Genomic DNA, 21,073 nt, shown 5'->3' on the forward strand with positions numbered 1-21,073 from the left:
GAACTATGTTTAGAGTCTGAGTAGTATTTATTTCAAAGTTTCAGTTTGTATACAATATTATGTATAAAGTAGGATTGCCCATTTCATGGGCACCGAGGGCTCAGCAGTGGGTCTGATACATCCTGTAGCATTAGTGTCACTTCAGAACCAGGCAGGGTCATTCTGTGGCACACAGGGCCCTGTCATCTGACCTCCTGCCCCCTGCGCGAGCTGGCTCCTCAGGCTCCTGGAGCATAGGTCGCTCTGGGACCTGTGCCTGGAGAAGGCTCTGGAGTCATCTGAACGGTCCCGCCCAGACGCCACCGTCCTGCCCTGCTTTGGATTTTCCTTAGCACTGCCATCTGATGCTTTACATGCTTGTTTGCTGCTTTGCCGCACGAGAAGAGGTCTCTGTTCTCTTCCCTGTGCACCACGCGCTTCGGATGGCCAGCATGCAGCTGTCCATCTGTGAACCAGTGAGTGGAACACGTCTGCTCTGCTTTCCAGGGTGTCCTGCGGATACATTTCATTGAAGCTCAGGATCTTCAGGGCAAGGATACTTACCTTAAGGGGCTTGTCAAGGGGAAGTCCGACCCCTATGGAGTCATTCGAGTTGGCAACCAAGTCTTCCAGAGCAAGGTCATCAAAGAGAACCTTAGTCCAAAGTGGAATGAGGTGTACGAGGTAAGATTATATACTGTTTTGTAAAATTTTCATTTAATAACACCCGGACATTCTTACACATCAGTAAATACGGATAGACCTGATTTATAGTAGCCATTCACTGAATAGATACCGTCATTTCTTTACCCAAAGAGATCTCGGCTGTTGGGTTCAGCATTTTAGCCCCTGCTGTGCAAGCATGAGGTGGATGCATTTTTCTCCACCTGGCCACCTTTTCCCCAGGTAAAGCTCCTCAAAGTGGGGTTGCTGTACCAGAGGTCACACATGTTGGGAACCACCGGTACGTTCTGCAGAGCTGTTCTGCAGAAGGCAGGGCAGTTCGCTCCACCAGGGCTCATCCCCCCAGGCCCGTCTGCTGCCCGCTTCCCGAATCTCTGGGGGCTGCTTCCTGGTCGGGTATCCCAGGGATGACCTCTGAGCGGAGGGAGCCTGCACCAGGCGGTGGGGCTGTCCTGTTCTGGAGCCTCGGGCTGTAACCCCCGGGAAGCGAACACAGACGAACACAGACCATTAGTATGCGGGCAGCATGTTTCCAGATGAGAGGCGTGCGTGGTTTGCCAGTGAGAGAGTGAGCGCTTCATAAGGACTTAGTGCTGGAGAAGAGTATGTGGTGACACTCGTCGTCTCCATCGTACTCAGGAGATGATGAGATCAATAAAAATGGAAAATAACCACCAGTCATTAATCCTTCAGGCCCTGGTCTATGAACATCCTGGACAGGAATTAGAGATTGAGCTCTTTGATGAAGACCCGGACAAGGACGACTTTCTGGGAAGGTACATCTTTGTGACTGAGCAGAGCGTAGCATTACTCTTTTTAATAACCTCTTAAAACTATAATTCAGAAATAGATTTATGTACATGTTATTTGTATTTTTAAATGGCTTTTAGGTGTAACATTTGTTTTACCTTAGGCTTCCTGAAACGTGTTTTATTCCTAACAAGTTGCACATGTTAGTAAGAGAGCGCGCTCTGTCCATCACAGCAGCCAGTAGCCACAGGATTTCAAGAGACTTTCTCAGTTGTGCCGGCCCATTTTCAGTGCTCAGGAGGCACATGTGGCCTGAATGCCAGGGCAGCTTTCCAGCTTTCACATCATGCGGGCAATTTTGCTCTGGATCATAGAAATGGGTTTTAAACTTTTTCATTTTGTTGTTTTTTTTTTTTTTTTCCGGGGGGGAGGGGATAGTGATTTACATTGTGCCTACACATTAAAAAAATAAATATCAATTTGTTTAATTGAACAACCAGTACAGCTGAAAAAGTGAGCTTTTTGAAAAGTACACTTTAATGTAATCTTTATATTTAACTGAATTTCTTGTGGAGAAAAGATACAGGGATAGATGACATTGGACAGGTTTGGCCTCAAGAATACTTTATGTGTTACGCTGTGACTTCTGAATTCATTCATGAGACAGTTTAACAAGGAGCAACCAAAAGGTTATAAGTAGGGCAGCGAACAGATCACACTTGCATTTCAGTAAATCCGGACTGATGGGAGTGTCAAGGATGGAGCTGGAGACTGGCGGATACCAGGACACTGGAATAGGCCAGGAAAGAGATGCGGGGCTTGGCCTGGGACAGGAGGAGGAGGAGTGGGGGGAGGGGCGGCTGCAAGAAGAACCGAGGGGAACCACCCACCATTTTGGGCTGGTCCCAGTCCTTGCAGTAGAGTGGGAGTCTAGTGGACACGTCAGGTGTGCAGGCTCCAGACACACGGTGGTCCCCAGCGAGGAGCCAGGTGGGGAAGGCGGCGAAGGCCTAACTTGGGATTCCAGCAGCTGAGCCACAGGGAGCATGGCAGACAGGGCCCATAACCTTGAATACGTTTGGCACGTTATAAACACTGCATGTGGGGAGCCCAGCTTCTTTTACAGCTCCTGGCTCAGCCGAGTGCTCTGGCGCCCCAGAAACTCAGCCCTGCTCTCCTTGCCTCTCTTCACACTCTTGGCTGGAAGCTTGAGGAAGCCTTTGGAAGAAGTCTGGTTCTCGATAAACTGTGTGGCATTTTGTTGTATTTCTGGAGTGCTTTTTCATAGACAAATGCTTACGGTTATTTCAGCCGTGAGAAGTTTGTTTTTGTGTTCTAAAGTTGTTGTATTGTTATTCCCGTAGCCTTATGATTGATCTTACCGAAGTTGAAAAGGAGCGCCTTTTAGATGAAGTAAGTTTTCTCCCAGTATTGTTCTTTTCTGTTTGATGCACTGAGCACTGCCGCTGCCTGCCACACCTTGTTCTGAAAACGTAACATTTGGCTCACAAATGCTGAGAATGTAGGCCTTTTAGTGATAGCAAAGTGGAAAGAATTTACGAGCCAAATCACGTCGTCTATATTGGGTACCCACCACGTGCCGGAGGTTTTCGTGTGGTCCTTTGGGAGGTGGGCAGAGGCCGGGGGAGTAGTGGGCATCCTGAGGTGGCTGGAGTTAATGGCAGAGCTGGCACAGCATACCCATGATTGTCGCGTGCAAGATCTGTAAGTGCAGTGGGAATTGACAGCAAGCGGGATATCACTGTCCGTAAAAGCTATATGAAAAGGAGAAGTAGGTGGTGGCCTCTAAAAGATGGTAAGATTTGGATACGTAAAGCGCAGTTAACCAAATCAGCGGTGCTGCCGCCTGCTTTGGGGAGCACGTTTCCCCCCTGGGCACGTGGCACCCGTGGACAGACGTTCGCGTGCCTGCTGTGTGCGGGTCCCGGGTCGCGGCACAGGGCAGAGGTGGCCGAGTCCAGCACTCGAGGCGGTCTCCTCTTAGCGCTGTGTGTGCGACCCACCCTCAGTTAATCGCTTGGTGGCTTTTCAGCCAAAATCACTGTATGTCATTTTGTTAATTAGTATATAGTGAGGAATAAAAACATAGATGCTTCCTTGATACTGAAATTTAGTATTCGGGCTTGATGTTACATTATCTATGGTCCATAAATGAGACATTTGAATCCTTGTATGTAAATTAGGGGTGAAAATAGTACTTACCTCACGGGGCTTCGCTTGGGTTTGGTGAGTCACTATTTGTGAAGCGTCGAGCGTGGTCTTGGACCGCAGGCAGTGCTGTGCAAATCCCGTCGTCATGGACCATGAACCCGTTGTGAGAGCACAGAGCAGATGTGGCAGGGTTTGGGCCTTCAGCGGCAGTGACAGCTGACGCCGTAGTTAGTGAGCGGCTGGTGACATTTGTGGAGCTGTTTAATTTGGATGTCGATTCAGAACTTTTGCTGAACCTATGCTTTTCTCTTCAGTGGTTTACCTTGGACGAGGTCTGCAGAGGAAAGCTGCACTTGAAACTGGAGTGGCTCACGTTAACGACAGACGCCTCTACTCTCGACAAGGTGCTGTGACCTGTGTCCCGGGCAGCCAGCCACTCCTAGCTGAGAGCAGTGTCTACATCAGTTAAAAAAATCACAACTATACTTTGATTATAGTAGTAGCATCAGGGACGAATTAAAGGTAATAGAATTTTTTAAGAGAGGTTCGCAGGTCATTTGCAACTGTTTCACAAGATCCTGAAAGCTTGTGCCTGACGCAGGGCAGGCGTTTGGGTAGCCACAGGTCACCAGGTGCTTCGTTCAGCTGATTTTACAGAGTCTTATCATTTAAAAGATTTCACTGTTTTCATTCTGCCTGCACCTGTCGCATGGTTTATGTTCCACGTTTCCGATTTTTTTGAGCATTAAAAGCATGGTCAGGCCACAGGAGTCCAAAGTCATGTGTGGACACACTGGCTGAGGCTCCTTCTTGTCCCTCGTAGGTGCTGACAGACATCAGAGCCGACAAGGGTCAAGCCAATGATGGGCTCTCCTCTTCTTTGCTGATCTTGTATTTGGATTCAGCGAGGAACCTTCCGGTAGGTCTCGTTGTGGGACTGGGGTGCTCATTTCCACGCCGTGTCGCCTGTCCCTGTTGCTGTGTCTTCACTCTAGCCTGACTGCAGCGGTGGAGAGGGATGGTGTCACTTTGTTGTGCTTCTCACTGGTCATTCATTATCATCTTCACTCTGACATGTTTTATGGGGCAATCTCTCATACAGAGGAGATCCACACAACTTCCTAGGAGTTAGGGAAGAAGAGATTCTGTAGAAAATCACTGAATATTAAAACTTAGTTGCCTAAGATTTTATTCTTTATTTGGCATGAGAATACAATGAAGCAGCTCTGATGACAAATCCAGAGTTCGTCGCGACTGTCGCTTGGCAGGTTGACGGGCGGGACAGCAGTGGGAGGGTGAGTGCTGAGCAGTGCGCTGGCGCCAAGGACACGCTGGCACAGCAGACAGACATGCTATGCTGCCTGGCCGGTCTCCTTCCACACGCTCGGTTCCCGGGCGCTGAGGGCGCACTCCCGCTCGTCTGCATCAGAATCGCTTTGCTCTTAGAAAAGCCGGGAAGAGCAGGTTTTAATGGCAGCGACTGTAGCTTGGGGAAGAAAATCATGCAGCTTCAGTCGCGTGAGGCCTGCTGTGGGGCCCCCCACACACAAACACACCCCACCACACTTTAACCCCACTGTTTAGGGCAATGTGCCAGTTAGAAATTTACATCATTTTGGTAACTTTTTGAGTGCCTGTTCACTTGTTCAATAGATGGTCATTTTTGCTTTATTTCATTGTATCAAAGGCCAGTTTTGTTGAAGGAAAGACAGCTGTCCCAGATACATGGTGTTTTCCTCCCAGGATTACATTACATGCTCATTCATGAAGTGCGTTTGTACGTGTCACCCGTGTCCCTTCTCCCTTGTGGAGCTAGACGAGAGAGCAGACGTGTGACTCAGCCCTTGGAGTACCGCATCTGAGTGCTTCACCTGGAGCTCCAGTGTAGTGTCACCCTCCATGGTTAGACCGTGTCTCCTTTATCTCACGAAATACAAACCCTCATTTCATTTAGCACCTTTCAAGGTTTTAAAATTGTGTGTTACTTAGGCTTTGCTCAAAAGCATAGTGAGTGTATTTTTGTGCATTAGTATGCTTTATTTAGTTTTTAACAAAATCCGATCACGTTTTCTTTCATCCTGGGAATGTGTAATTGAACTCTTTGTATGTAACTGTATGTACAGTAGACCCTTGACCAACTTGGGGGTTAGGGTGCTGACCCAAAGTGAAAATCCCTATGTAAGTTAGGTCGGCCCTCCGCACGTGAGGGACCCAACCCGGATTGAAGGCACAGTGGGCCCTGAACCGCCCTTCAGGGACGGTGGCCGAGTTCAGCTTCTCACGTGCTTAATTCCTCCGAAGGTATTAACCTTTTGGCCAGGCCTCCGACTCACGTCTGTGGCATTATCTGTAATAATTTCAGTTTGGGGAAAGGTGTTTCATTATTATTTAACTTCTCTACAGAATTTCTTATATGGTAGAATTTTTTGTTTTTAGCCACAATAATGTTTGTTATCTAGTCTTTTATAATGCCTGATGCAAGTGAATTTGCTGTTTATTTTAGGATATGGAGAATAGTATTGCTGAATTGGCAAGAAGGGACTAGGCTTCTCTTCAGAACTGTGTTTTATCACATTTAATTGAAATTTTAATAACATGTAAGCAAAAAAAAGTGAATTTATTAACCTTCTGTTAAGAGGGCACTTCGCGCATGAAGTGTGCTCTGGCTGTCAGAGGCAAAGGACCTTCGCCAAACTGCTGCCCTGTTGGGTGTTTATTTGAAACGGGAGTGTCCACCAGCGGCCCTCCCGCGTCCCTGGGCCCCTTGACTCTGCTCCTGCACGCCTGTCGTCGGCGCGGCCTGTGCGCACATTTACCACAACCCACCGTTCTCTGCTTTCTCCCCCATGTCCCCTTTCCTAAGAGTGTCTACGAGGGAAACTTTGGGTGTGGCTACTTAAAAGAGAGGCGAGCGTCGGGACTAGTGTTTTGTGAAAATACTACCTCAGTCTATAGAGCACTATTTGTGAGTTCTCCAGTGTTTTCTTCCTTTTGTTTTAATTGACACTGCTAGAATGTGGACTGGAACTTCTAGTGCCATCTACTCAGTGCTGGAATGACGTGGCATGCTTTTTTATTTCTCGCATGCTTTCAGTTACTGTGTGTGTGTGTTTCTCTTGTGCTTGTTTTGTAAAGTGTAATACACTGTAACTAACACGGTGACTGCATCTGATGAGATGGACGTCCCTGGTGAGTCAGGAAGACCCCATCTGTTCCCAAACTGCTGCTGGCCCACAGAAAAAAGGAAATAAAAGTTCTGTGGAAAAAATGAAGCCATAATGATTCCACTGATTTTTTTTTTTCATGATTTATCTCAATGAGAGATGTAAATATTTCTTTAAAAGCTTTCAAAATATTGCCTTAAATCTGCTTTCTCCTCCTGACCAAACAGAAGTATCAAAACCTGGCTTTCCTTAAAGTCCCAAATGTGCCAACAGGGATGGTCAGTGAAGACAAAAATTCACCTATTACCCTGAAAACTTGCCTTCTCCCCCACTGTTTAAACAGAGTTCCTAAGAGAGAAAAAAGTTATTGGGTTTATAATTCAGCTTCTTTTAAGGAACTTGAAGAATTTCCTGGAGTGGATAATCGGGCCTTTCTTGCCTTGTGTGGGAAGCTGGTTTTGATCTCAGCGTATCTGTTTCCTGGAGCCTCGCTCTGGCGCTTTGATTCCTGGCCGTCTTCTCGGAGCTTTTAGCAGATAGTTTATTCCTACTCACTTCGGGGTGAGAAGAAGCCACAGATGGCTTAGTCATTAGTCTAGAGAGTCACCTTTTCTAGGCTAATTACTGCTTTAATTCAGTAACTAGTGATTTTTTTTTTTTACATGTACCTACAGTCTTTCTAGGTGGTCTCCCATCCAAGTACTAACCAGGCCCGACCCTACTTAGCTTCCGAGATCAGACGGGATTGAGCGTGTTCAGGGTGGTGTGGCCCTCGACTAGTGAGATTATTAAAATTCATTTGGCCCTTGCATCCACGAGGGGTAGAGCTTTGCATTTTTGAAGAGTCCTCATTTCCGTTTCCACATGCATTCTCGGTTTATACTTACTGTAAAATGGGGGGAGGCAAAACTTGCAGAATAGGTATCTTGTCCCAGTTTATAGATGAGGAAAATCCAGACCCTGAAGGGTGTGTGAGCCGACAGTAAACGGTCTGCATCTCCTCTACCTGCACCTGTACAAAACGGCAGTGACGCATAGTGGCATCTATTTTTTTTTTTTATCACTTTTTAATGAAATGATTTTCTATTTTGGGTGTTTCTTAAAGGCAAGTTGTATTGTAAGCTGCTGTAAACAACAGTGCGTTGCTGTGTAAACAGTCTGTTGCCAGTGGCTTTGCTGGGTTACTTCTTTCCACTCTGTAACTGCTGCTTTGAAAGGAAATACTCCTGACCTTCTGTCAGAGTTTCGTAATTGGTTTGTAATGTTTCTCTGAGATACACTGCCTGGTTATCAAAACTGCCTTTCCCCGTGCTCTGTCAAAATCACATACTCTGCCCTATGAGTCAAACATCGGCATCAACAAAATGTTCTCGAAAGTGAATTTGAACAGGTTGTTTTCTTTTAACCCATTGGCTTTCAGTATGAAGTTTCGCAAAGCCTGAGCCCTTTACCATTTCTAGTAAGGGTTTTAGACGCCTGCCAGCCCGCTGCTCTCTGCATTCTGCCTGCCCCGAATGCTCAGATTTTCCAGCCCCAGAGCTCGGTTCCCACCATGATCCCCACCTGGAAACTCTTAGCACGGCAGGCCTGACTCCCAGACTGGAAGGGCCTCTTCACAGCACTGCGCCCTCCTCCAGATCACATCCTGGCTGAAATTTCAGAGGAACACTGAGGGTGCTGACTCCTAGTGGCCAGCTCCAGACCTCTGGCTCCTGTGGTGACTTACGTTTGCTGAGCACGTGCCACGGCCTCTACCTGGGTGGTGTGTTCAGTCCCGGGCCGTCACGACCACTTCTCGGGAAAGGGAGGAGACAGCACGGAGCTTGAGGGATGAAGATCGGAGACCAGGGTCACAGCTAGTCAGTAACAGAGCTGGGATTTGAACTCTGTATGTGACGCAGAGTCCACATCCTTGACCCCTGTCTGCCCTGTCCTAGTATGAAGTGGATTTGTCACTTTATCAAGGTTACATCACTGTAGGTGGAATCTACCTGAGATGGGTGGTGTTTGCAGTAACATCTACTTTATACATAGAGATGCCAGCTGTATAGTATGAAGACCCTGGTTGTCAGGATGCTAGTGTTTTTCTCATTAAAAATGCAGGTGCTCATTGCTCTCCCCATTGGTGGTAAGTGGCCCCAGGGGGAAAGGTACAATAGGTTCCAGAGGCCTCATGCTGCCCCACCCCCAGTGCACCTGGCTGATCCTGCCTGCCTCACCCCCAGGACCTCACACAGCACCCTTGCACCCCTCACCCCACCCCACCCTACCCCACAGCCGCTCTCCTTGCTTTGCTTAATGGATGCATGTTAGGGTAATGTGTTCTTTTAACATGGTCTCGTCCATCCAAAGAGAGCTTCAGAAAGGTTACCGTCAGTCCTACCTCAGGGAAGTGGTTCCCAGCCTCCCTTGTCCAGGCGCCCCCCGCCCCTGAGATGGACCATCAGGTCCGGCATTCTCGTTGCCTTTGTTCCTTTTGGCCAGATGCTTGATCTCCTCATCGGGCCCAGCCCGCCACGGTCATGGAAGACTGGGAGGCTAGTTGCCCCTCTTTCTTCATTATAAAATCTGCTGTTTATAAAATAATAATAAAATTCAATTTGTCATTTAATTACAATTTGTCAATTAATTTGTCAACTAGAGCTTAATTACAACTAAAAGGATGAAATCTTTTATAGGTTAGTCTTTGAAGGAGCTTGGAAAACAACTCAGTCTTGCCCTTTTGAGGGCAAGAAAGAAATGAATTTACAAATTTAATAAAACCAGGACATAAACCCCATAATCATAGAACTTTAAAGCCAAGAGAACCTCTCGAGGTGACCTAATCAGCCTCGACATTTTATACTTGGATAAGATTGGGATGAAGTGGAGAAGGCCCATCTCTACTGTGGTTTTGCACGAAGAAAGTAAATTTCAGAAGGAAGACAAGTAGCATCTGCTCTCATAGGACAGAACTTGGCCTGAGAGCAATTTGGGCACTTATGGCTCATTCATTGGAACTTTAGCTAAAACCTTTAGTTTAATTATAGTTGACATTTTAGGGGTTTATTCAAGCGAAGGATAGTAAATAGAACCCTTTCTTAAAGTGTCACCATTGGATTTTTCAGATCCCAAAGATAGGAGGAGGGGTGTGGGGAATAAAGGAATAGCAATCACAGAGGGTAAGGGAGTGCGTTTTGATATTTGTAGATTAAACATTCATTCTAAGATAAAATCTTGTGCATACAGAAGAATTTTACAAATGATTTTCACTATTTTTTTGTGTGTAATTCTTGTTGGTGGTTTTCGTTTAAAGATATTTTTTGTTCGCATAAATTTTCATGTCATTAACCTTACATAAACTCCTCATTGCATGTTTTATTAACCCTTGGTATATTCATTTTCTTCTGACTTGAAAGAATAACCCATTAGAATTTAACCCTGATGTCTTGAAGAAGTCTGCAGTGCAGAAATCTTTAAAGGTAAACTAACGGTTTTCCCTTCAAAAAATTAAGACATATTGAAAGAGGTGATGCTTTATCCTCTTGGGTTTATGGACAAATTACCTCCCATACTAATTAGTAATTACTTGTCTAGTTGGAGAGAGCCTACTTTTGTTACCCAGGAATTAGTTAGAAGGATTCAAGTCAACTTCGAAGATAAATTTTCTAAAGTTCCGACATGATAAATTAGACATCTGTCCTGTTGGCTTTAGGCAGCAGTATCTAAGGTGGTTTTAAATCATCTGTATTTTAATTGGATCGAATTTGTGAAAATGAACTAGAAGTTCTGTTTTAAATCTGAACCAGTTTTTAGGTGATGATTGACAGGCTCGCCTCATGCACTGTGACTGTCCATTTAGACATCACCTCTTCCAATATGCTGAGTGAGGCTGTCTCTGATTCGGTGACCTCAGAGCTTTTGGTGCTGCCGGGTTTGCTTGTCAGATCTTTCGAGAAGCTTTAAATTTCACTAAATGAGGTGTATTGAAAACTAAGCTCCACTCCCTAAAACACCATGGATGTGTATTTTCTGGCTAAATTGTTAAGTTTTTTATGACTTACAATGTTATTACTCTTTTCTTTGATTTCTTTGAACATTTAGGCTTACATTTGCGGTGGGGGGGGGGTTAAACGTAATTGTTTTAAGAAAATTCCATTGAAAGGAATCAGGAATGGTTTTTAATCAGTTTCCTCTAGAAGGATAATTTCAAAAGTGAGGAAGACTAACAAAGCGTTCTTTGATGTAATGTTTAGTAAGCCCTGCTGCCCCGTGCTGAGGAGACGGGTGTGGCTTCACAGTGACTTCCTCCTTCGGGGTACTCGCTAGCCCAGTGGTGGGTGTTAGGATTCCCACCGAAGCACTGGAAGGAAGCATCCTATCGGCCTTCCCTCCCCGTCTCTTTGGTACCTAAATGTCATGGTCACAGTTAAGGCTGTGAAATCGGACTCTGGGTTTGAGTCACAGCAAGGCCACTCATCGGTGGACCTGCAGCACACTGGTTAACTGTCTGTGCAACGGAGTGGAAGTGATCATATCTTTCCTGGAGGGCTGAGTAAATGAACAGGATCACACATGTGAAGTGCTCAGGATAGCTAGGGCAGTATGTTTAATTGTTCTAGTATCTCGTTTGAGCCTAACAGCTAGGTTCTGAAGGAGTACCATGCCCGTTTACATAGACCTGAACGCTGAGGTCCAACTCGATTAAGTATGTAGGTCTCAATAATGAAGTGCTGAAGAGTTGAGACGTAAATTCAAGACAGTCTGACCTAAAAGTTCCAGTTTTCATCATATCTTGTGCCTCCGACTTGTGCTGATGCATTTCAAATATGGCATCGTAGTAAAAAATTTAGTGTTTTTATTTTCTTTTATAGAATCTAAAACATCATCTATTTGAAGATACACCAATTATTTTACGTATCACAAAGAAAACATGCCAGCTAACATTTGATATGTTCATTTTATACTTAACTGCAAGTATTTTTAGATTTAGGATAAACATAGGTTTTTATCAAGTCAGTCACATGCACACAAAAAAGGAAACTATAAGCATGATAAGTAGGTTTAGGAAGTGGTAATTACTCTCACTACTGCAGTCTCCCTGAAAGCAGATACATAAAGTCAGCAATTGTGTCATCGTTTTCAGAGATGTTAGAAAGTTTTTTTAAAAAATGTGTCTCAAAATTGATACAGTAAGTCTCTAAGAATGAATGGCTGCTTTTTTGGAGTGAAATAAGCATATTAAGAAACTCAGCTTCTGAATCAAATAACTGTAGCTTCAGCAAGGCAGGCGTTTACTCCCTTCAAGGTCACAGAATTTTGCTGGTGGCTCTGCAGTGCTCAACACCTCCAGCCAGAGTGGGACACTGGAAAGGGTGGGCACCCCTCCTTTTAAGCCAGACTCACTGGGCCACACCTGACTGCAAGGGAGGTTCAGAAATAGAGTCCTGATGTACGGAGGACTTGTGCCCGGCTGTCACTCCAGGCCTCTGTTGTTAAAGGAAGAAGCGGGGAAATTGGTATTCTCCTCCACAGTAGTCCATAGTCCTGGATTTTTTTTTTAACAGTATTCATTTCATTTTGCAGAATTCATTCACATCAAAAAGATGAACCAGAAACTAGATTATCACAATAGGCTTGGGCTAGTAATATTTTATTCCAGTAATTACATGAATTTGGTGCTTATTTCTGTCATTGCTGCAGTGTTGAGGATTGACTCTAAAATTGTTTAACTAAAAACATTTTTGTGACCTAATTTCCACTAACACAGATATTTAACTGCATCTTCTGTGGGGCTAAGTTATAAATAAACCTCATGTCCCATATGTGTTGTGTTTTACTGTTTTCTCCTATCAGCTCTCTGTGCTAAAGTATGCTTTTTACCATTTTTTATTTCATTTATATCTGCTTAATTTAATGCAATTCTAAATTGATGTTTATTCTTCCAGTCAAAATTACTTAGCAGCTGGTCAGCAAGGTATTCGATAGCTACGTACTTGAACAGAAGATAGGTTAAAAATGTAAAAATGTGTCTCTGACACTTTGTAGTAGTAGTAGTATTCCAGCCAGAGGACTATTCTCAATGATACACTCTTTGACATTTGTCCTTGCTCATGTTTTTCTGTTTCTATTTCTAGCACTTTATTTTGTTATCTTAATAAAATAGTCTTTGAGAGCTGGAATTAACATTAAAAATATTCAGAAGATTTAATTTTTCCAGAGTAGCTTGCTTTAACAGTAAAAGACCGTAACATTTAAAAATCGAGTGCAATTAAAAGTTTTTAAAATTTATTTCATGGTACATACAATTACGGGTTTTCGATGTGCTTGGCAGTTGGTTCACTGAAGTATCAGAAGCAAACAGAAATGACTTAATATAAGCCAATAATTTCATTTTTAGCCAGCCCATTTCAGGATGTTTATTTATTTTGTCTGTTTTTTTATTTTTGGATAGTCAGGGAAGAAAATTAACAGCAACCCAAACCCTCTTGTGCAGATGTCAGTTGGTCACAAAGCCCAGGAGAGCAAGGTAAGTCACTGACATGCCGACTAGTTTCCTGTGGTGTCACCGTCACTTTTACCAAGCAGAGGGGGACCTTCAGACAGGTGATGGTGCAGGTGTCGAGACCATTGATTTCCGTATCTTTTGTTTCTCAAATCAGTCATTTCATAGATAACCAGCTACTTAATAGGTAACAGACATAGTGTTCATTTTTTAGAGTAACATGAAAAAATAGCATATGTATACATTTTTCCTTGATTTCGTGGGTAGATGACCTGGGACAAATTTCTAAGTTTTATTTGAATGCCCGGTAAACATTTTGGTTAGAAGATAACCAGCAGTGCGTAAATTCAGCAAGTACAATTCCGTTGAAGGGTCGAGCGAGGGCATTGCTGTTGCTGCAGTGTGTTCTACGCTCCTCACATGAGAGGGGACGTGTCAGGAATTTTTTTAAGTTATAGGCCACTGTTCACGGGCAGTTTGAGAGGTGTCCTGAGTGCAGCGCTGTGCAGCCCCTGGGGACATGCGGAGGAAGGCCACGCCCAGTGGGCGGACCGTCCTCACTGGGACGTGCACAGCAGGGATTTCCTGATGTCTCCCTGGCACACTGGGAGGCCTGGGCTCCGTCTTTTGAACACTTTCCACAATTGATACGGAATAGTACATGCTCAGTAAATAAATGGAATTTAAAGTCATCCTGAGCTTCCAAACACAGTAAATGGATAAACACAGAAAATGTCACAGAGCTGATATTAGAATATTTCTTTTAGATTCGGTATAAAACCAATGAACCTGTGTGGGAGGAACACTTCACCTTCTTCATTCACAATCCCAAGCGCCAGGACCTTGAAGTTGAGGTATTTTATTTGCTTTTTTAATTGATTTATTGATATATAATTAACATACAATGAACAACACACATTTAAAGTGTGTAATTTATGAACCCCTCACCATAATCAGTGCATCTTTGTCAACCTTATCCCCAAGTATTTCATGGTTTTTTTTTTAATTTTAAACTTTTGATTGATCGTTACTAGTATCTAGAAATAGTTGGTTTTTGTACACTGGTGTCATGTACAACCCTGCTAAACTTGCCTGTTGGATCTAGTTTTTGTGGATACTGCAGGGTTGTCTTCTGCACAGGCATCTGTGCTGTCTGCTCATCATGATTCCTGCTTCTGAGTTTCCCACCTGGATGCCTCTTATTCCTTTGCTCACCTTGCTGCCCTGCTGCCCTCAGGCCTAATGGATATGGACACCTCTGCCTCCCCAGTCTTCAAGGAGAAGCCTTAGTGTTTCTTCATCCAGCTTGTGTTTGAGGACATTTCCTTCTTCGCTGACGGCTAGTTTGCTGAGAGTTTTGTCATGAATAGATGTGAAATCTTATCAAAGGCTTTGCTACAGCTGTCAACATGATTTTCTTTCTGAATTTTTAAATGTGAAATACATTGTTGATTTTCAAATGTTAAACCTTGCAAATGTTTATTTGGTTTTCAAAATTTAACGCTAGAACACCTCATAAGTAAATCTTTATTTGGGCATTAGCTCCACTTGGTCATGATGTAGTATCCTTCTTGTGTATTTGATTTAATTTGCTAAAATTCTGTGAGGAATTTTTGTGTCTGAGTCCTGAAGGATGCTGATAGATCGTTTTGTTTCTCTAGTTTTTGTGTCAGGGTGTTGCTGGCCTTGGAGAATGAGTTGGGGAGTGTTTTCTCCTCCTCATTTTCCTAAGTCTGTGTGGAATCGTATGTTTGCCCCCTTGACAAGTTGATCCTGTATGACTGTAAAAATCCCCTTCTACAGGTACATTTAAATGATATTCTTTGTTCTGTAGTCAACTCTGATATTAATGTAGCTCCCTCATCTTTATTGGAGTTAGCATGGTTTATTTTTCCCATCCTTTTGTTTTTAACCTATTTGTGAATTTATATTGAAAGTTGACTTCTTCTAGAGACACATACAGTTGAATCTTGCTTTTTCATCCACTCCGACAGTCTGTTTAATTTCGGCATTTAGGCCATTCACATTTAGTGCTATTGACGTGGCTGGGTTTCAGTCTGCTGCCATGCTGCCTGCCTCGTTTATTCTTTGTTCTCTTTTTTAAAATCTGACTTATTTTAGATTAATCGAGGATTTTTTGTAATTGCACTTTATGTCCTTGTTTGTTTTCGAGCTGTTAGCAGTGGCTCCTGGGTTGGCGATGCCGTCTGTCCCTCGCACTGCTGTCCCTTTAAGCAGAGCTCCAGGTCCCAGAGGTGCGAGACCCTGCGTGGCGTGCTCCCATCCCCTCCCCCACTACGCATTTAGTATCTTTGCGTTAAACGATTACATTTTAGAGAGCTTCTGAAAAACCGAGGAAGTGTTTTTCCTACTTAGCCATCCCTCCTCTGCCCAAAGGACCCTGTAGCCGTGTCTGCGGGCGAGGAATTCTTTCAGCCCTTGTACAACTTAAAAGTCGTTTTCACCTTCACGTACCTTGTGAAAGTATTTTCACAAGATATAAAATTTTGGGTTAACAGGTTTTTTTTCTTCCTCTTTCTTTTATCTTGCATCGTTTCTGATGAGAAGCCTGCTATTGTGGGGTTTGGAAAATTTTTGACCACCAAGTCCTCAAAGTTTTTGCCACCTTAAGTATTGAATCTGCTGTCAATTCCATCCTGTGTATTTTTATCCTATAAGTTACATTTTTCTTCTTAGAAGTCGTTTGGATCTTTTTATCTTCTGTGTCTTTCCCCACCTTCCCTCGTGCATGTATACAGTATGCGTGATGCTGTCATCTGTGTAATTGTCACATCTGCTTCTGCCCTCATTAGGTCATATAGTCCTGCTTTTTAGGTTATTTTTAGGTAATTTTCCTCATTAGGTCATATAGTTCTGCTTTTTAGGTAATTTTCCCTTGCAAATTTTATGTTTTTGAGTGCTGAGTTTTGTAGTCCTTTAAATATTTTGGAACTTTGTTCTCATTAAGAGCCTTTTGAGGCTTGATTTAAGCTTTGTTAGGCAGCCCAACAGCCTTTAGTCTTGGGATCATGTGGCCTTAGTCTGGTGCCCCACGCGTTATGAGATTTCTCCTCTCAATTTGGAATGGATACTCTCTGCAGCCCTTTGTGCCCTGGGGATTGTCCCCCAGCTCTTCCCGGGCACGTGTCCTCATGTGGGTCGTTCACTCACATGTGCCACTGAAGTCTCAGAGGGTCCCTGGAGGCTTCCAGCTCCCTCTTTGGGACTCTCTCCTCTCTGGAGCCTTCTGCTCCTGAATCTTCACCCTGTGTCAGTGCAGGGGGACCGCTGGCCTTGGTCTGGGATCCTCATACTGGTACCAGGGCCTAGACACACTCCAGGCAGCGACCAGATCAGTCATTGGGCTCACCTCCCTTGTTTCCGGTCTCCCAGCGTGCCCTTGTGTCCAGTGTCTTGTGCTGTCTAAAACCCATTGTCTTATGTATTTTATCTGCCTTTTATGCTAAGGTGGGATGATAAATTCGGTTCCTATTACTCCATCATGGACAGAAACAGGAGTTCTCTGCATATTTTGAAATCCTATATGTAAATTACATGCATGGACGGACTTAGAGAGTCTTCTTGCATGTGGACCTGCTACTCCCAGTGGTTGCATGTTCTGTCCTTCTCTGACATTCGCTCAGCTTAAAGGACAGTGCTGTTCTTAGTAGGTCGCATCCATGGTCATCCGGTGCTGGGCGTACCAGACTTGCCAGTCTAAATGATTCTAGTCCCCGTATCTTTTTTGCATGGCCTACTTTTCAACATTCAGTCTTTGAGAAGTTTACGGGCCTCTGTTTTCTGTTTGTCTTGTGCCACCCTGACTCGGTGTCTCATCCCCTGAGATCTTGAGGTTCGAGGGGGTCCTGCCGTTGAGGCCTCACGTCATCCTCCACAGAGCACCAAGTCACTGTCAGGCATGCTGGCCTGCTCCGTTCTTCTCTGCTCGTTTTGCCTTTTTACATTCTGTTTTATACGCTATGTGCAGGTATTGTAAAATTTTAAAATAACCGTATAGATTTTGAATAGGGAAGGCTTACAAGACATTTAGAAATATTTTTTCTTTATAAACAGGTGTTACCAACAGAAACTTGACACATCACTATGAATGTGTATTGTCACCATTTTCATGGGGATTAAAGTATTTCTTTATAACCTTCAGGTTTGTGTGGACCGCTGCCTCTTAACTCAGGGTTCTGGTAATGGATTCATAAAAATAATGTTCTTTTTTTGCTGGTAATTTTTCTATTAGGAAGTGACAGATACTTGTGAGGTAGATACATTGTAGCATCATTCGTTACAATGTATCGTATCTTCCGAAGGCGGTTTCCTGCTGTGTTAATCATTTATGGAAACACTACTTAGAAAGAGATGGCTGAAGTTTGTTTTTTAAAGACTCAATTGTGGACCTTTCTTTGTTTCTTGTCTTTATCCTGAGAGCTTCGTGTGTTCTGTCATGTGTTTTGCAGGTCAAAGATGAACAGCATCAGTGTTCCCTGGGGAATCTGAAGATCCCTCTCAGTCAGCTGCTCAGCAGAGATGACATGACTATAAACCAGCGATTCCAGCTCAGTAATTCAGGTCCAAACAGTACTCTGAAGATGAAGATCGCCCTCAGGGTACTTAGTCTCCCCCAGGAGACAGGGGTGGGTGGGGGACGAGCTGCAGTGGCGATGCTCGTAGGCACTGCTCCACAGGTGGGTGGTGCTCATGGCGACGGCCACGGGGCACTGGATAAAGGTGGCTGGGAGTCATGGTGCCAGCGCAGGGCCAGTGCTGACAGGAAGGCCCTGTGTGGGGAGCGTGGACGCTACTGCATGTTGTGGACGCTCAGGGGGAGACTTGAGGCCTGGACTCAGACGTCCGTGAGTAGTCCAGGGCACTCATGCTGTTCACGGCTCCAGCCGACCATGTTTTCATCCTTTGGCTCAGACAGTATTGCTATGTGGATCAACAAAGTTTTCTGCTCAGGTTCAATTTTTAAAGGCCAGTTAGAAGAAAGAATTTAGTAAAACTGTACCAGATGGTAGAATTTACAGAAAAAAATTTTGTCCTAAATAGACAATAATTCATTTGAAAATACCTAAAGAAATGTTGAAAATAAAACTGGCAGACGTATGAGAGAGTGCTAAAACTCACTGATTTAAAAAATGCAAATTAAAACGAAGAACCGACTTTTCAAAAAAATTGAAGCAGACCACATGTAGAGACTGCAGTGGGAATGGCCCCTGGCGCCTGGTCAGGACCTGCAGCCTTTCCAAAAAGGACCGTGGTGTCTCTGAGCCATGAGTCAGAGCCCCTTGGACCAGGGACCTCTCTCTGGAAATCTGACTTTTGGTGATAATGCAGAATGTAGAGAAGCCGTGAACACGCAGAGGTTTGCTGCAGCTTTATTTTGTAAAAGTGGAGAAAAACTTTCTCACCATCATACACACCCCAGGGTGCAGGGGTTTAGGAAGCATAGACTCTGCTCAGTGGAATGTCGTGTGCGTTAAAAGTAAATAGTAGAAACCAGGAAACTGAACGATGCTGCACCGTCACAGGTGCAGGCGTGAGGGCTGCTCCTGCATCAGCGCTGGGGATCTGGGTGGAAGTGTCCTTGACGCTCATCTTTCCTCAGGGTTGCCGGTGGAGACCACCCGTGTAGGGTGAGGGGTGAGTCCTGTGCAGGGTGCAACTCAGGCTCTTCCAGCAACAACATCACCCACAACTATGGAAATGCGTGCAAATGGAAGAGGCTGAAGGGAATATACAGAAATGACGTTTATACCATAGAAGCGATTACTTAATTTTTTTTTTAAACTTCCTGTAAGATTACTTCAATAATAGGGTAGCTGAATAGACTAGATTTTTGTTTAATGTTAGTTCCAAGTTTTAAAGAAGCATTTGCAGATGAATGTATCTAAAGCTGTTCACGTATCAGGCTGTTGTCAGTGTCGCCGATTTTAATTTTGCGTTAATTTCCACCTCCAGGTGCTCCACCTGGAAAAGCAGGAACGGTCTCCAGACCACCAGCACTCAGCTCAAGTAAAGCGACCCTCTGTTTCTAAGGAAGGAAGAAAAATATCTGTCAGATCTCAGAGGACCGCGTCACCAGGCGCTGGTGACAGTAGCACGGCCCCGTCCACACCGGTCCCTGGGGGCGGTGATAAGCCCAGCGCGGAGGAGAGAGCCCAGCCTGCGGAGGCCAGCCCGCCGGGGCTGCGAGGCCTGGGCAGAAGCTCCTCCAGCCTCCAGGTCGGCGCCACCTGCTCCCCCAGCCACACGTTTGTCAAGGAGCCCACGCCCAGCATAGCCTCGGACATATCGCTGCCTGTCGCCACGCAGGAGCTTCGGCAGAGGCTGCGGCAGCTCGAGAAGTAACTAGATGCTGCGTTTGCTCCTGTTGGGTCAGAGAGCACGTTGCCGTGTTGCGGGGGGCTGGGCGGGGGTCTTAAGCCCAAGACCTCGGGGGCTGACATCCTCAGGGAGACTCGCTTTAGAATAAAGCCTGGCACTTCCTAGGGTGTAGTATTTGGCCCAGTCGAGGGTGGCAGGTCCCATGGTCAGGAAAGGCACTGCAGCTCAGACCAGGGAGGCGGGGAGGACGCCGACCCACTGGTCCAAACATGGGACCTGCGCCTGCCCTGTTGGACCAGGGCCTGTTCTTTCATGTTCAGCCCACGCCCCGCTGCTTGTCCCGTTCTCTTCGTGTCTGAATTTGGGCATTTGTGTTGATTTCTTATTTAAGCTCCATGACTCGTAGATATGTTCAGGGTTCTTTAAATAGGGAGGAAAAAACAGTGCTGTTATCAAAGCTTCAGACCTCAACCTTTTCCTCTCAGTGGAAGGAGCCAGGCAGTCATTGGCTTTCTCAGGGTCCGTGCTTCAACCTTGAGAGAGAAATCAAGGCTCATGTTGTGATCTCTTCAGATGTCCTGTCGGTGTACAGCAAAGGGGCTCCTGTGGCCTTCTGAGAAAGGACACATAGATTTGGGCACTTACGAGCCCAAGGACCGCAGCGCTGATGTTCGTAATTAGGAGACCTCCATGTCTCGCTTTATGTTGGGCCCTAAATGAAAAAGCTGTCGATTTTGAACAATTAGATTGAGCTCTTAACTGAAATAGGAGTTTGGCTAGTTGATTTATCCTCAGAGGTTCACACTGTGTGAAGTTCATGGGTAATGGGATTCCTTCCTGTCTGCATGAATGAACATGATCTTAGCTGTGATTGTGGTGACGACTCAAGACCTGCTTAGGGTCCTAGGAGAATGTGACTTTCTGCCTTATTTCCTCAGTGGGACGACGCTGGGGCAGTCTCCGCTGGGGCAGGTCCAGCTGACGATCCGGCACAGCTCCCAGAGGAACAAGCTAGTGGTGGTCGTGCACGCCTGCAGGTGAGCTGGCTCCGGCCGCGGCCTGGACGGCGAGACACTCGGCTCTCGCTTCCTCACACAGGGCACTCGATTTCTCTTTTTAGAGAACAAGGCAGTAAGATCTACCTTCATCCTAGAAGTCAGTGTTTGTTCCGTTTTTGTTCTTAGCCTTGTTTCATAAACAGTCTGTTTATAACCGTTTGGTTGCTCTGCAACACTCCTTTGAACTGTAGTTTGTGTAACGTTTCCTGTTGTTGGATGTTTACGTGGTCTGTGTTATGTGGAACATGATAATGAACACATCTATCTTTTATCGAAGTGTTTTTGGGCATTCGGTTTCCAGGAGTAAATTTATATCAAGTCAGAGGGTCCCAAAAGTTTATGGTCTTATGGTAGGTATTGCCATGGCCTTTCAAGAGGCACACCATTGACATCAGCACCCAGGGTGCGGGTTTGCCTTTCCCCCACATCAAGAAGGATTTGCC

At 45.0% G+C, this 21,073-nt stretch overlaps 1 protein-coding gene across 1 annotated transcript in view; it reads left to right on the forward strand.

Moving 5' to 3' along the window:
• ESYT2 (extended synaptotagmin 2) overlaps positions 1 to 21,073 on the forward strand; it is a 50,008-nt gene that overhangs the window by 23,045 nt on the left and 5,890 nt on the right. The window contains exons 9-19 of the mRNA XM_025044856.1: positions 487 to 663; positions 1,357 to 1,439; positions 2,778 to 2,826; positions 3,900 to 3,989; positions 4,409 to 4,504; positions 10,148 to 10,210; positions 13,183 to 13,257; positions 14,001 to 14,087; positions 17,703 to 17,852; positions 19,207 to 19,592; positions 20,511 to 20,609. Coding sequence (XP_024900624.1) covers positions 487 to 663; positions 1,357 to 1,439; positions 2,778 to 2,826; positions 3,900 to 3,989; positions 4,409 to 4,504; positions 10,148 to 10,210; positions 13,183 to 13,257; positions 14,001 to 14,087; positions 17,703 to 17,852; positions 19,207 to 19,592; positions 20,511 to 20,609 — 1,355 coding nt within the window. The remainder of the gene's footprint in view (positions 1 to 486; positions 664 to 1,356; positions 1,440 to 2,777; positions 2,827 to 3,899; positions 3,990 to 4,408; positions 4,505 to 10,147; positions 10,211 to 13,182; positions 13,258 to 14,000; positions 14,088 to 17,702; positions 17,853 to 19,206; positions 19,593 to 20,510; positions 20,610 to 21,073) is intronic.

This window comes from Pteropus alecto, unplaced genomic scaffold (genome assembly GCF_000325575.1).
Source record: "Pteropus alecto unplaced genomic scaffold, ASM32557v1 scaffold320, whole genome shotgun sequence".
In the NCBI taxonomy this organism is placed as follows: domain Eukaryota; kingdom Metazoa; phylum Chordata; class Mammalia; order Chiroptera; family Pteropodidae; genus Pteropus; species Pteropus alecto.